General features: G+C 38.0%; 1 protein-coding gene across 1 annotated transcript in view; it reads left to right on the forward strand.

The window, feature by feature from the left end:
* The window catches only part of LOC121437526 (phospholipid-transporting ATPase 11C-like), a 207,045-nt gene that overhangs the window by 87,148 nt on the left and 102,947 nt on the right, over positions 1 to 16,950 (forward strand). The window contains exons 4-7 of the mRNA XM_041637391.1: positions 831 to 911; positions 2,779 to 2,886; positions 8,372 to 8,500; positions 11,447 to 11,550. Coding sequence (XP_041493325.1) covers positions 831 to 911; positions 2,779 to 2,886; positions 8,372 to 8,500; positions 11,447 to 11,550 — 422 coding nt within the window. The remainder of the gene's footprint in view (positions 1 to 830; positions 912 to 2,778; positions 2,887 to 8,371; positions 8,501 to 11,446; positions 11,551 to 16,950) is intronic.

Here is a 16,950-nt window from a genome sequence, read left to right on the forward strand (position 1 = left end):
CAAGATATCTGCAATCAATAGTTATAGCTCATTACTTACCAGTCCTGCCATTTTTTGTTCCTGAATATCTTCAGTGTTTCTTTTCACATCTCTTACTTCTACCCTGATCCAAGACATCATCTTTCACTTGGATTACAGCAGTAGCCTCCCAAGTAGTCTCGTGTCCTCCACTCTTATTCTCTTCTAGTCTTTTTCACAAAGCATTGAGAATAAATTTTTGTGTTACCTTTTCCTGTGTAAAATCTTCAAAGATCCCCTACTGTGGAATGAATAGTCACAAGTCAACAGCTTTCCCTGGACTCTTCAATGTGACATTTTTGGGGGCATTTTTTTAATTTTTGTTTTGTTTACTTGTTGTACATGTGTCACTTTTCCTTTTAGAAGACCCTGTATATTTTGTTCATTGTACTTGAAAACTTTCTTTGAGATAGTTAACTCATAGCTATCCTTATAGATCTCAGCATCTATACATTGGTTTTAATGTCTTATTTTCCTTGTAAGCTTTCAGCTCTGTGAAGGCAAACACTTCTCTATCTTTTTAAAGCAAGATTTCTAGCAGCTGAATGGTAGCAGTACAGGGCGCTGGCAGAATGCTTTTCAGCCATTAGCTGATAAACCAGTATGCATATTTCAATAAAAGAGATCATCTAACCTTGGATGAAAACTAGTTCTGAATTTTCTTAAATTGACTTGTATATATTGTTTTGTTGTAATTAAAATTAGTATTCATCTCATTAATAGAATATATTTTGTTTGAAATATTTGAAACATGTAAATGCTACATATGAGTTAATAGCTAATTTTATTTTCCATTTAATTTCTTTACCTAGGTCACAGTTGACACACCAACCAGCCCAGTTACCAGTGGACTTCCACTTTTCTTTGTTATAACTGTTACAGCAATCAAGCAGGTAAGTTTCTTACTTAAACTATGCCTGTTCTTTAATGCAAGCTGGTGTAAATTTTCTTGTAAATTCTCTAATTTATTTACTCTTTTCTTTCTCAATATCTATGTTTATGTGGTATAAGCATAATGAACAAGTAGACAGTTCAACTCAGTAGGGAAGCGGAGAGTGGATTTTTACTGTTCATTATTCTGATGAGATATGTCTTGGAATTTCCCATTCCAATGAATTTTAGTTGTTGTTGGTTATAGCCTAGAACTTAAGAACACAAATACTTGAATTTCTTTATTATCAGTAATACTGTTGAGGAGGGTGATGGGTAGGGGAGACTTCTATCCTTCTTGTCAAAACTGGCAAGCTGCCACAGATTATGATGTGATTGTCTTTGAAGTATTTTGAACATTTTATGTGTTAGTACCTTTAAAACTGTCCAAATGAAATGGAAAATTTTAACCGCAAACTTTAAGTGAGGAGTGGGTTAACTGTATAGGAACAGACCGCAGACTATGCTTATTTGCAAACATTTTTAGATAGTACTTATCAATATGCTTTTTGAAAGTACCTTAAGGTAACTGATAGATTGAAGGAACAAGGTTACCTTTCCTATTGGGGTTATCTGATCGTCTGTCTTGCCTACTAGGGATTTTACAAATTGTTTTTTCATGTATTTCATTGCTAAATAAAGACTTGGAATGTTCTTTCCCTCTGGCTATCTAGGTTATTATTTTCCTTACTGTCATAAATTTTTAGTTCTAAGAATAGCATTTACGGTTTTCAGAGGGCTTTACTGATTCATTCTACTCCCACTACTAGTTCATGTTATATCCTTCCTTTCTTTATTAGTATCAGAGAATGTACCCTATGAAATGATAACCTAGTGTTTTCATAAAGAGGGATAGAATAGGAATGAAGAGGAAAAAACGGAGAGGGGAGGAAAAGCTATCAAGAGACTATTTTTCAGATGTAGTTGAAAAGGCACAGATATTACAATGAGGGGGAAAAACATTGAATATAAAAGAAGGTGGTCATGTTCAAATGAGCATCCTGATTCCTTAGCTCTTTTAGTTTAAATCTATTCCACAAGAAAAGCCCAGAGAAAAGTGAACCATTAAAGCTCTGATTATTTTTTTTATTCTAAAAGCAAACACCAGTTTCTATTTTCTTTAATCATTAAGTCAGTGGAGAATTTTAATTATTATCTCCACGATACATAAAATCTCTCATAAAACAAATTTCAAATTTTCCCACTTTCTGCATGAGAATTACATTTCTAAGTGATTAGGTTTATCATAAAATAAAATGTCAGAACAATTATCTTTTCAAATTAAAAGTAGAAAGATATGCTAGAGAGACGACTCAGTACTTAAGAGCCCTGGCTTCTCTTACAGAGGAATCAGGTTCTATTCCCAGAACCCACATAGTGACACACGACCATCTATAACTCCAATTTTAGGGGATCTGATACCCTGTTCTTGACTCCCCAGGTACTGTACACTCATGGTGCATAGGTATATATGAAAAAATACCAACACACACAAAATAAAATGAACAAATAAGTCTTCCTGGCAAAGTAGAATTATAATGTTCCTTAATTCTTCAGGCATATATTGAGGAAAACATAGGTATTCATTAGAGCACTGCAGGAACAAATAATAGATTTTCACAATGAAGAATGTTAACACTCTAATACCTGTTTTGCCTTTAACATATATCTTATTAAGGAACCTTATACTACAATAAAGATATATGCCTAAGAAGTATGTTTAAAGTATGCTTCAAATTTTCTAATAATGTGTTCATCATTGTGTCTGTGGCATTCTGTGTTGAAATTAACATTAGAAAGTTATAAATATAATTTTTATTATCTTTATAGGGATATGAAGATTGGCTTAGACACAGAGCTGATAATGAAGTTAACAAAAGCACTGTTTACATTATTGAAAATGCAAAACGAGTGAGAAAAGAAAGTGAAAAAATCAAGGTACTGTTTTACTACATCATTCCTTTTAAAGCTACTCTTAATGGCGCATATGTGTACGCACATGCACATGTGCTTGCATGTTTATGTGTGTACATAGATATATGCCATGGAATATGTGTGGAGTTCAGAGGACAAGTTTCTGGAGTCGGTTCCCCCCTTCTGATATGAATTTGTGGTTCAGAGTCAGGGCATCAGGCTTACACAGCAAGCACTTTTACCCTCTGAATTTACCCTGGCCGCACTCAGAATAATTGGAATCAGTCTTATGTGATAAAAATGCACACTTGGAAGTGTACAGATCAGGGCAATAGAGGTGCATGCCTTTAATCCCAGCACTCAGGAGTCAAGAGGCAGGCAGACCTTTGAGTTCAAGGCCAATCTGCTCTACAGAACAAGTTCCAGGACAGCCAGGTCTACACAGAGAAACAGTGTCTCAAAAAAAAAAAAGGCTGGGGAAGAAAAGAAAGTAAAGGAATCAGTATTATTTGTTTACATTCACAGTGTAACCACCGTCACTATTTAGACCCCAGAAAAGGGAATTCCATACTCATCACACATTATTTCTTCTACCTAAGCCCTGTCAGCACTAACCTTTCTCAGTCAGTTTGCGGCTTTAATATTTTACATGAATGAAATAATTCTTAATCCATTACATGAACTTTGTGTTTTTCATCTTTCAGAATATTTTAAAATCCATTTGTGTTGTAGCATTTATCTATAATTCATTTCTTTTGATGATAGCATATTCTATGTGTATACCACATTTTCTTTATTTACTAGCTAATGTTTCTTCTGTGGGTGGCTATAGATGTTGCTGCTATGAACATTCAAGGACAAGTTTTTGTTTGAGTATCAGTTTTCAATTCTTTTGAGTATATGCCTCGGTTGAGTGTGCTAGTCTTGTGACAGTTTTAATGAACTCCATAACTGTTTTTACACAGAGAGTGTACTGTTTATATTTACAGAGCAAGGTGGTATTTATATTTTATTCAAATTAGTCATAGTTTGCTGCTTCTACCAAATCAGATCCCTGCCAGATGACATTTAGATTTTATCATATCAAACTTTTTTTGATTGCCAATAGATTTTTTTTTAAATAGTAAACTTTGCTGTTTAGAACAGGTTTGTGTTCACAGCAAAACCTAACAAAGTATAGCTATATAGCCTTGTTCTGCCACACACTACCCTTTTCTATTGTAAGCATCAGTAAACCTTCTTCACCACATAAAATTTAGTTACAGTAGTGTTCACGCTTAGTGCTATCCATTCTAGGAGGTTTGATAAATGTATGACATGTATTTAACATTGTAACATCATATAGGATAATTTCCCTGTCTCTAAAAATCTATGTTATGCCTCATTATTCTTCATTATCCCTTAATTTCTGCAGACAGTGGTCCTATTACTACTACAGGTTTTTGCATTTTTCAGAGGATTATATTGTAGAAACCATACCATATGTGACCATTTTTAAAAAAGATTAACTTCTTTAACTTAGTATACATTTAAGTTGCCTCCATGTTTTATCATGGCTTAATAGCTCATTTCTTTGTAGTGATGAGTTATAATAATTTTTCTGTATTTACCACTTTACTTCTGGAGAAGGTAGATATTTTACTGCTTCCGATTTTTATCAAATGTGAATAAAGTTTCTACAAACATTCAAATATAGGTTTTTCTGTGGATATAAGTTTTCACTTCATAAGATGTAATATTTTCATATGGATATTAATAGTGTATGTTTTTTTGAAATGGGCCTGTCTCTGCTTCCATCAGATCTTTAGTGTTTGGTATTTGGGTCAGTCTTGTCAGGAGTTGGGTTGCCTTTGTTTCTTTTATTGTAATTATTGTTATTTTAATATACTACTGTGCTTTACATTCTTTTGAAAGATTGATTACAGTTATCCTGAGTTTTGTGTTGGACCTGGGGTACTAGAGTGTTTTTCCTGTTACTTTTCCATCATCTTCTTTTACCTTATTCTAGATGGCCTGACTAGCAGTATATGCCTCTTTCTGTCCTCTTGCTTTTCTCTCAAAGCAGTATACTACTGTTTCTTATTTCTTACTCAGTATGAAGCTCCACATAGGAACAGAATAATTTATTGGCTCTCCAGTACCAATCTCAATCTCAATTTTGGCCAAGCACTCTGCACCACACACACACACACACACACACACACACACACACACACATATCATGGCAGTTTCCTAGTCTTACAGTTCCGTCTCTCATGGTAGTCAGGTCCTTTGGTATAAATGGGCTTCCTATTTCATTTCATGCAGTAGCTTGCTTCCATTTTCTTTCTTCTGCCTCTTCCCTGCCTTTGTCTTAGATGTAAATGAGCTTCTTGCTTCCTATAAGAGAGGGTTTCCTGATCCTGAAATGCCTCACGCTACACTAATTGTCATCAAAGAGTTTTGGTAAATAGTAGAAGCAGAGATCCACAATCAAGCTCTGGGCTGAGCTCTGAGAATCTTATGAAGAGAGGGAGGAAGGATTGTACAAACCAGATATGAGCGTGGGCTCAATGTCATTACAAGGGAACCAGGGGAGACAACTAACCTGAGTTCATAGGAGCTCACAGACACTGGACTGACAGCTTTAGAGTCTGCGTGGAAACAACCTAGACCCTCTACATATCTGTGACAATTGTATAGTTTCATCTACTTGTGGGATTCCTAGCAGTGGGAGTGTAGCTTATCCCTAACACTTTGTCTGGCTTTTGGGAACCTTTTCCTCTTACTGGGTTGTCTTACTAAGCCTTAATACAAGGGGAAGAGCTTGTTCCTACATCAACTTGATATGCCATGCTTTGTTGATACCCATGGGAGGCCTGCCCCTTTGTGCACGGAAACAGATGAGTTTAATGTGGGGGTCTCAGAGGGAAGGAAGTTGGAGGGAATGGGGGAGAGGAATGTAAGCAGACTTTTCTGTTCCACCAGCCAGTTCCCAAATATCCATACAGGTACTTACTAATTTTAAATGCTCATATGTTAGCTCATTTTGTTATTAATTAGCTCTTATAACTTAAATTAACCCATATTTCTTATCTACGCTCTGCCATGTAGCTCAGTACATTTTCTCAGTACAAGTTCATCTGCTGTTTCTGCATCTCTTCATGACTCCTCAGACTCTGCCCTTCTCCTCCCCAGCATTCTCTCTGCCCTGAAACTTCTGCCTAACTACTGGCCATTTAGCTTCTTCTTTAAACCAGTCATATTGACAAATACTCACACAATGTAAAGGAATATTCATTTTTCCTCATGCATTCCCTTAATATTATAAAACAGATCATCTGGGGCTGGAGAGATGGTTCTTCCAGAGGATCCTGGTATGATCCCCAGCATTCACCTGGTGGCTCACAACCATCTCTAACTCCAATCTCAAGGGATCTAATGCAGTACTGTGACTTGTGGGCACTGCACACATGCTTCACATAGCCTTCAGTGCAAGCAAAACAAACTATCTATTGTATAGGATTATATATATTATCAGAGGACTTAATATGCAAGGCAAAGGATAAGACCTTTGGAAGGGAGACAGAACAGGAAATCCATTTTATTATTATTAATTATTTTATGTATGTTATTTCTGTGTATGTGGTATATATGCATGTTGCAGTGTCCATGTAGGAGATCAAAGGAAAAAGTGTAGGAGTCAGTTCTCTCCTGCCATGTGGGTTCTGGGGATTCAATTGAGGTCATCACACTTGGTAGTAAATGTCTTTACCTGCTAAGCCATCTTACCAGCTCCCTGTAAAAATGATATAGGGACTGGAGAGATGGCTCAGAGGTTAAGAACAATTGCTTCTCTTGCAGAGGGCCTGGAATCAGTACCTAGCACCACATAGCTTCTTACAATTATATTTAACTCTACTTTGAAGGTCTTCTGGTCTCTGAATTCACCAGGCATATGTAGGCAAAACACTGATCCACATTTATTTAAATGTTTTTAAATAGTAAATAGAAACAGAACTATGAGGTGATAAAGTCATTCTCTTTCCCTAAAGTTGTCTTCTCCTTTAGCTTCAGGGTGAAGCCTAAATTCCTTAGCCTGTATGGCCTGGCCCATTATGGTATTTTTTCTGTATATTTAAGTATGGCAATTGTTATATTATAACCTGAGCATTTATGTAACTGCAGAAGAAAACATCTAAAAATAATATTTAAAAATTAATTTGATTATAATTGCCAATTCTGGTGCTCTTGGATACTAATTTATATTAATTAAGAAAATATATTTTTCAGTTCAAATAGACCTAAAATCCTCATCTTAATCTCTAAGAATAGAGGGATTTCCTGTATTAGTTGAGCATTCTCAGTCAGTGTACCCAGGTCAACATGATGGGCTTTGACTTCTCTTAACTGTGACTTTGCCTTCTGTCATCATCAGTTGCCTCTTTTTACCTCTCCTGTATATTTAGCCCTCTGATGAACTTAAAATTTTTGTTTTGTAGATTGTTCGTAGTGTATTTATGATTGGTGGTAATAGTCTTGTGGATTTTGAGGTTTTTTTAAGTTTTGTTTTTACTTTTTCTTTTAAACAGGGTCATTTTCTCAGTAGTGTGCCATGAAAATTGTTGGATAGTGTTATCTGAAGGTTTTCTTATATCCTTCTCAAGAAATATATATTGGCATTCTCAATTTGTGAATAAAGTAGCCACATTGAATTAATAAGCAGTATTGACACCCATCAAATAGTTAATATGCGTACATTATTTAATGTTTTGTTTGTTTCATCATTTCAAACACCAGTCTTCTGCAGTTATTGGAATCATTTAAGCCATTTATCAAAGTGGTATTATTTAGTGACAAAGTTGGGACATGAACTCAGGTTTACAAGTCTTCACTTTTTATGTTTTATTCTCTGCATTATTGAATTGTTCAAGATTCCATCTCTCAAGTTTTTCTTCTTCTTGGGTACAGGATATTTGCTGATAAGAGATTGTTATTGCTATAATTAACTGGTTCTTCTGATGGAAAATTCTTAGAAAGCTAATCTAAGACTCGCATCTGCCAATTATGAGGAAAACTGATCCTCTTCTCAATTACCTGAGGTTTCTGAACACTAAAGAAGGAATCCAACAATCATGACTGCAGACAAAATATGCTGGTTCAAAGGGAAAATGTAGATGCCTCTGGTCATGAAGTACCTAACTTGAAACCTCTAGATTTTCTTTCTTCGCTCTTGAAATGGCCATAGAAATTATCTTATTACATATCAGTTTCAGGAATATCAGAGAACACATGAATGTCAGAATTACTTATAATACAACAGTGCTAAGATATTCTGTAAGCATTCTAAGTCTTTATTTCCTTAAAGAGGATTTTGAATATTCAATAATAGTCTTTAATTTCTTTGCATGTGATGTAGAATGCTGATAATTTCAAAATCTCATCTGTAGATATCACTTTAATAGTTTTAGCTTTATTGTGAGGTATACTGAATGTTTTGTCAAGAATTTAAAGTATTCTGCTGTTTTAGGTTGGTGATGTAGTAGAAGTACAGGCAGATGAAACCTTTCCCTGTGATCTTATTCTTCTGTCGTCCTGCACAACAGATGGAACTTGTTATGTCACTACAGCTAGTCTTGATGGTGAATCTAATTGTAAGGTAATGGAGATTAAACCTGACCTGAGCATTTTATTCTCAGAATGATTAATGAGATAGTTCTGTGTCCTAACACTCTTAAATCCCTTACCTCACTTTTGCTATTTATGTAAGTTTTATATTTGAAGACAGCAGTTATGTGATTATATTTGAGCTTCTAAGTAAACACCCACCTTGGAGAATACGTTTGCATTGTGGGGGATAGGGTGGGGGATTATGCCCTAACCAAAAGCCATCAAAATTATTGATGCAATTCAATTAACATTTGATTTATGCTTTTTGTTTGTGTTTTTGTTGTACTTAGGACTGAATTCTTGGCTCATACTTGCACACTAGAACTACTACTGAGCTATTTTACTACCCTAGACTTTTATGAGTGAGAATACTTGTGAGCTAAACTACATAACTACAAAATAACTTCAAGTATTTTGTAACTTTATAGTTCATCTATTTTTAATTTTTTAAGAGTTGCATATTTTTGTTTAAAAGGTTTATTCTGCGTCTGGAGAAATAGTGCTATAGTTAAGAGCACAAACTGCTCTTCTAGTGGACCTAGGTTCAATTCCTAGCTCACAACCAGCTGTGATTACAGCTGCATGGGATCCAACTCCCTGACCTGCTTGGACACTAGGCACATAAGTGGTACACAGATGTACGTGTAGCCAAAACATCCATACACATAAAATTAAATAAATCAATTCATGTGATAACTATTCTAATATGGAGTAATTTGGTTACATGTATTCATACCTTAGGATATAGTTTAACAAATGTTGTATTTTATTGTTAACCAGTAGGAATTTTAAGTATGTTATAGTCAATTCAATCATAATGGGAGATAATTTACTTTGCTGGTACTTTTTGGCCTTTGCCATCCAGTGTTCCATGGGACATAAAGACTTATCCTTTCTGTTCTGCCTTTAAGGAGTATGGCAGCCTTGGAGTCCAGCCCTCAGAATTGCACCTAGAGTTGCAGAAAAGAATGCCTTCAGAACAGCAGGGACTTAGGAAAATTTCCTATGTGAAGTAAAAAAAAAAGACTCATACACAATCTGAGGGTTATGCTCTTTTTATTTGCAGCTCTTGTTCTCTCCAGTTCCAATTCTCTAGTTCTAATTCTCTCGGTCCAATTCTCTCTAGCTTTTTTGTTCACCTGCCTTATATGTACACATTCAACAACAAACTTTTTTCAATAAAACTGTTATATAAACTACATTGAAGTTAGTGAGTAACCATAACAACTCCGGCTTCAAGTTTCCTGGTGTACATGCTGTGACCTGAGACTGGGGACATAGTGCCTGGTGAGAGAAGCTGCTGAAGGATTTGTGCAGGGAGTAGGTTTTTATAAACCAGACTTAGCAAGAGGTTTTAAACCAGCTAAATATATGTAGCTTGTCTTAGACTGTGGAGAAACTGTTGTTTTCTTATGTTAGTCTGAGTAAAGAAACAAAATAGGCTTCTAAGTGTCTTAACAGTCCTCGTGGAACAATAGATCTAGTACTGAAGCATATCTTAGTATATTTATGTTCAACAAAATTACACAGCTTAATGGGAAGTCATCTTCCTGATCATCCACAGATAGATGTGCCCATAAGATTGAAGTGTAATCATGAGATCACATGAACAAATTACAAGAAAATGCACAGTAATGGGGAGATTCCCCAGCTGTTTTTGCACATGTGAATTTACAGACAGAAACAGCCAGTTTCCAGAGTCAGTGGTCCCATAAGTCTTGCTTGAACAGGGTTCTCTCCAGCAGAGAATAATTCATCTGGTGGGTTGACATCTGAATTATCAGTTGTCATCTGCTGTATTTGTGTCATGGCCCTCAATAGCTCGTTGCAAAGGAGTAATTCTGGTTTGGCGTAGCCTTTACTCTCAGTACTTGAGAGACAGAAAAAGATAAATCTCTGTGAGCTTGAGGCCAGCCTGATCTACATAGGGGATTCTGTATGGAGAGATCCTGTTTAAAAGAAAAAAAGTAGTAATACTAATGAGCTCACCTCTTGGTATATGTTTGGGGAGGTCTCCTATTTGTTTTTTTCCCTGTAGAATTAAGGAGTAGAACTCAGAATGTGAAATAAAAGCTTTACTTGTTACTATTTACTGATTTTGTGTTCAAGCAAATGATACTAAATTACTGGTGTCTTTGCTGTTCAAAAATTGAGTTATATTTTAGGGATTATTAAGATACAGATCTGTGTAAAGATTCTCTAACATTGAGAATATTGTTTAGAGGAAGAAAATTTTCGGTTTTCTTTTATTCATTAAGTAGCAATAAATCAAAAATTTTAAAGTCAGGCAGTAGTTTTAAATGTAAAGCAAGAAGTTCTCTAATATTCCTAAAGAGTATGTTAACAGCGTTCCCTTGTGCATAAGTGCTGTAATACTTGAATCTGCATTAGCCCTTGTTGACAGTTTATAAATAGGTTCATTGGATCTTGTCTTGCATTTTGGATGAATTAAGAGTATAGTACATATATGTAGAATATCTTAATCATTGAATATAAGACATTAGCTTCCTGTTACTATATAAAATATACCCATATTGAACAGTTTCAAAATCTTTATAAACTGTTTATGTAATGGAACTATTAATTTTTTTCAAATCTTGGTTTTATATATAAAGAGAAAAAATATATTAAAACCTTCTTGGGGATTTCAGTTAATTATATGCATGCTACAAATGTAATACTCTCCAATGTCAGTGTCAAGGAAAGTTTTTGTTTTTCTTTTACCTTTAAAATCCTTTTGGAGCAGGTTACCTGTGTATTTGTAATGTATTTTAAAAGTAGTGTCCTGTAATTCATTTGGTATAGAATGTCCATCAACATTTGTAATATTTTGCTTAACCCTCTTACTCTAAAATGTGCTGTTTCTGAAATAAGTTGGCTATAAAGTTACAAAAAAGAAATACTTTATATTTGATTATCTTGTGCTTTCATATAGACACATTATGCAGTACGAGATACCATTGAACTGTGTACAGCCGAATCCATTGATAACCTCCGAGCAGCAATTGAATGTGAACAGCCTCAACTTGACCTCTACAAGTAAGCATCTTGTTTTACTTTATTGCTGTCCTTTGACTCTGCTTCTTCTTTGTCACCAGTAAAGCAAAAAAATACCCATTACTTATTTACCAGTCTACTCTTGTGTATATTTTTATGAGCTGTTCTTCCTCTTGGAAAGGAAATTAATCGAATGAGCATTGCTCACTACCAGCCTAAGGTAATTCATTATGGGCCTAGACATCCTACTTTATTTTCCTTTTCTTTTTGTTACTTGTAAACATGGCTATCAGGTTTGTTTTTTTAAGAAGCCTCATCTATTAGACTAATGGAGTTCCAGGAGTTGATTAAAACAAAAATAAACCTTTTGCATCTTATCCAGTGTGAACCAAGAAAGAGGATATGGGACACTGCAGTTAGTAGGCACACTATCCTTTCTTGTTAATGATGATGATGAACTAAAGATTGCAAATAGGCAGTTTGATGTTCACAGGCTATTGAATTCATGGATCTGTAAACTGTTATGTTTTCTTCTGGCTCATGGATGCAGGTTTTCTTGATTAACATTCATTGGGGGTTGTCAAAAATTGGCCTTAGTGTCTAGGACTGGTTAGTTTAATTAGGGTGTGGTACTGCTGAGGGTTTGGTAATAGTTTTTATTTTTTTTTTAGTTTTATTTTTTTTTATTGAGAAAAAAATTTTCCACCTCCTCCTAGCCTCCCACTCCTCCCCCCTCCCCCCACTCCTCTTCCCCTCCCCTCACTCCTCTCCCCCTCCCCCCCACTCCTGTCCCCCTCCCTCTCCAGTCTGAAGAGCAGTCAGGGTTCCCTGCCCTGTGGAAAGTCCAAAGTCCTCCCCCCTCCATCCTGGTCTAGGAAGGAGAACATCTAAACTGGCTAGGCTCCAACAAAGCCAGGACATGAAGTAGGATCAAAACCCAGTGCCGCCGGGCGGTGGTGGCGCACGCCTTTAATCCCAGCACTCAGGAGGCAGAGGCAGGCGGATCTCTGTGAGTTCGAGACCAGCCTGGTCTGCAAGAGCTAGTTCCAGGACAGGCTCCAAAACCACAGAGAAACACTGTCTCGAAAAACCAAAAAAAAAAAAAACCCAGTGCCATTGTCCTTGGTTTCTCAGCAGCCCTCATTGTCCGCCATATTCAGAGAGTCCGGTTTTATCCCATGCTTTTTCAGTCACAGTCCAGCTAGCCTTGCTGAGCTCCAATAGATCATCAGCCCCACTGTCTCCGTGGGTGGGTGCACCCCTTGTGGTGATGACTTCCTTACTCATGTTCTCCTCCTTCTGTTCCTCATTGGGACTTTGGGAGCTCAGTCCAGTGCTCCAGTGTGGGTCTCTGTCTCTATCTCCATCCATCGCCAGATGAAGGTTCTTTATTAATGGCTAGAACCCAATTATGAGTGAGTATATCCCTTGTTCATCTTTTTGGGTCTGGGTTACCTCACTCAGGATACTATTTTCTATTTCCATCCATTTGCATGCAAAATTTGAGAAGTCATTGTTTTTTACCGCTGAGTAGTACTCTAATGTGTATATATTCCACACTTTCTTCATCCATTATTCCATTGAAGGACATCTAGGTTGTTTCCAGGTTCTGGCTATTACAAATAATGCTGCTATGAACGAAAGTCGACCAATGGAATCGTATAGAAGACCCAGACTTTAACCCACAAACCTATGAACACCTCATTTTCGATAAAGGAGCTAAAAGTATACAATGGAAGAAAGAAAGCATCTTCAACAAATGGTGCTGACACAACTGGATGTCAACCTGTAAAAGAATGAAAATAGACCCACATCTATCACCATGCACAAAACTCAAGTCCAAATGGATCAAAGACCTCAATATCAGTCCGAACACACTGAACCTGATAGAAGAGAAATTGGGAGGTACCCTACAACAGATGGGCACAGGCGATCGCTTCCTAGGTATAACCCTAGCAGCATAGACATTAAGGGCAACATTGAATAAATGGGACCTACTAAAACTGAGAAGCTTCTGTAAAGCAACGGACATGGTCACTAAGACACAAAGGCAACCTACTGACTGGGAGAAGATCTTCACCAACCCCGCAACAGACAAAGGTCTGATCTCCAAAATATATAGAGAACTCAAGAAACTAGACTTTAAAATGCTAATTAACCCAATTAAAAAATGGGGCACTGAACTGAACAGAGAATTCTCAACAGAAGAAGTTCAAATGGCCAAAAGACACTTTAAGGTCGTGCTCAACTTCCTTAGCAATCAGGGAAATGCAAATCAAAACAACTTTGAGATATCATCTTACACCTGTCAGAATGGCTAAAGTCAAAAACACCAAGGATAACCTTTGCTGGAGAGGCTGTGGAAGAACGGGTATCCTCATCCATTGCTGTTGGGAATGCAATCTTGTGCAACCACTGTGGAAGTCAGTGTTTCGGTTTCTCAGGAAATTCGGGATCAATTTACCCCTGGACCCAGCAATACCACTCTTGGGGATATACCCAAGAGATGCTCTATCATATGACAAAAGCATTTGTTCAACTATGTTCATAGCAGTATTATTTGTAATAGCCAGAACCTGGAAACAACCTAGATGCCCTTCAATGGAAGAATGGATGAAGAAAGTATGGAATATATGCACGCTAGAGTACTACGCTGCGGTAAAAAACAATGACTTCTCGAATTTTGCATGCAAATGGATGGAAATAGAAAACACTATCCTGAGTGAGGTGTCCCAGACCCAAAAAGATGAATATGGGATGTACTCACTCATCATTGGTTTCTAGCCATAAATAAGGACCACGGAGTCTACAATAGGTGAACCTAAAGAAGCTAAGGAAGAAGGTGAACCCAAGGAAAAACATATAGTTGTCCTCTTGGCTAAGGGAAGTAGACCAAATTTCCGGGGAGTAAATGGGATCTTTCGGGGGGGGGGTGGGATGGGGGTAAGGGGAGATGGGGAGAGAAAAGGTAGAAGGGAAGGAGGGGGGACCTGGGAAACAGGAGAATTGGGATAAAGGAAAGGTGGATAGGGGAGCACGGAACCACAATTCTTAGTTAAGGGAGCCACTTTAGGGTGGGCAAGAGACTTGACCCTAGAGGGGCTCCCTAGTGCCCAAGATGAGGTTCCCAGTTAGTTCCTTGGGCAGCTGAGGATTGGGAACCTGAAATGACCCTATCCTAGAGCAATACTGACGAATATCTTGCAAAATTCATAGCATCTTCATCTGGTGATGGATAGAGATAGACACAGAGACCGACACAGGAGCACTGGACTGAGCTCCCAAGGTCCCAAGGAGGAGCAGAAGGAGGGAGAACATGAGCAAAGAATTCGGGACCACGAGGCATGCATCCACCCACTGAGACAGTGGAGCTGATCTACGGGGAGCTCACCAAGGCCAGCTGGACTGTGACCGAAAAAGCATGGGATAAAATCGGACTCTCTGAACATGGCGAACAATGAGGGCTGATGAGACACCAAGGACAATGGCAGGGGGTTTTCATCCTACTTAATGTGCTGGCTTTGTGGGAGCCTAGCCAGTTTGGATGTTCACCTTCCTAGATATGGACGGAGGGGGGAGAACCTAGGACTTAACACAGGGCAGGGAACCCGGACTGCTCTGTGGACTGGAGAGGGAGGGGGAGAGGAGTGGGGGGAGGGGGAGAAGGGTGGGAGGAGGGGGAGAAGGGTGGGAGGAGGGGAAGGGAAATGGGAGGCTGGGAGGAGGTGGAAACTTGTTTTTTGTTTATGTTTTTTTTTCTTCTTTTCGCAATAAAAAAAAACAAGAAAAAAAAAAACCCAGTGCCGCCGGGCGGTGGTGGCGCATGCCTTTAATCCCAGCACTCAGGAGGCAGAGGCAGGCGGATCTCTGTGAGTTCGAGACCAGCATGGTCTACAAGAGCTAGTTCCAGGACAGGCTCCAAAACCACAGAGAAACACTGTCTCGAAAAACCAAAAAAAAAAAAAAAAAAAAAAAAAAAAACCAGTGCCATTGTCCTTGGTTTCTCAGCAGCCCTCATTGTCCGCCATATTCAGAGAGTCCGGTTTTATCCCATGCTTTTTCAGTCACAGTCCAGCTAGCCTTGCTGAGCTCCAATAGATCATCAGCCCCACTGTCTCCGTGGGTGGGTGCACCCCTTGTGGTGATGACTTCCTTACTCATGTTCTCCCTCCTTCTGTTCCTCATTGGGACTTTGGGAGCTCAGTCCAGTGCTCCAGTGTGGGTCTCTGTCTCTATCTCCATCCATCGCCAGATGAAGGTTCTTTATTAATGGCTAGAACCCAATTATGAGTGAGTATATCCCTTGTTCATCTTTTTGGGTCTGGGTTACCTCACTCAGGATACTATTTTCTATTTCCATCCATTTGCATGCAAAATTTGAGAAGTCATTGTTTTTTACCGCTGAGTAGTACTCTAATGTGTATATATTCCACACTTTCTTCATCCATTATTCCATTGAAGGACATCTAGGTTGTTTCCAGGTTCTGGCTATTACAAATAATGCTGCTATGAACGAAAGTCGACCAATGGAATCGTATAGAAGACCCAGACTTTAACCCACAAACCTATGAACACCTCATTTTCGATAAAGGAGCTAAAAGTATACAATGGAAGAAAGAAAGCATCTTCAACAAATGGTGCTGGCACAACTGGATGTCAACCTGTAAAAGAATGAAAATAGACCCACATCTATCACCATGCACAAAACTCAAGTCCAAATGGATCAAAGACCTCAATATCAGTCCGAACACACTGAACCTGATAGAAGAGAAATTGGGAGGTACCCTACAACAGATGGGCACAGGCGATCGCTTCCTAGGTATAACCCTAGCAGCATAGACATTAAGGGCAACATTGAATAAATGGGACCTACTGAAACTGAGAAGCTTCTGTAAAGCACAGGACACTGTCACTAAGACAAAAAGGCAACCCACTGACTGGGAGAAGATCTTCACCAACCCCGCAACAGACAAAGGTCTGATCTCCAAAATATATAGAGAACTCAAGAAACTAGACTTTAAAATGCTAATTAACCCAATTAAAAAATGGGGCACTGATCTGAACAGAGAATTCTCAACAGAAGAAGTTCACATGGCCAAAAGACACTTAAGGTCATGCTCAACCTCCTTAGCGATCATGGAAATGCAAATCAAAACAACTTTGAGATATCATCTTACACCTGTCAGAATGGCTAAAATCAAAAACACCAATGATAGCCTCTGCTGGAGAGGCTGTGGAGGAAGGGGTATCCTCATCCATTACTGGTGGGAATGCAAACTTGTGCAACCACTTTGGAAAGCAGTGTTTCGGTTTCTCAGGAAATTCAGGATCAACCTACCCCTGGACCCAGCAATACCACTCTTGAGATATTCCCAAGAGATGCCCGATCATATGACAAGGGCATTTGTTCAACTATGTTCATACTTTTTAATTCATTCCATT

This window comes from Microtus oregoni, unplaced genomic scaffold (assembly GCF_018167655.1).
Source record: "Microtus oregoni isolate MIOR12 unplaced genomic scaffold, Mior012 000052F_ref0000163, whole genome shotgun sequence".
NCBI lineage: Eukaryota > Metazoa > Chordata > Mammalia > Rodentia > Cricetidae > Microtus > Microtus oregoni.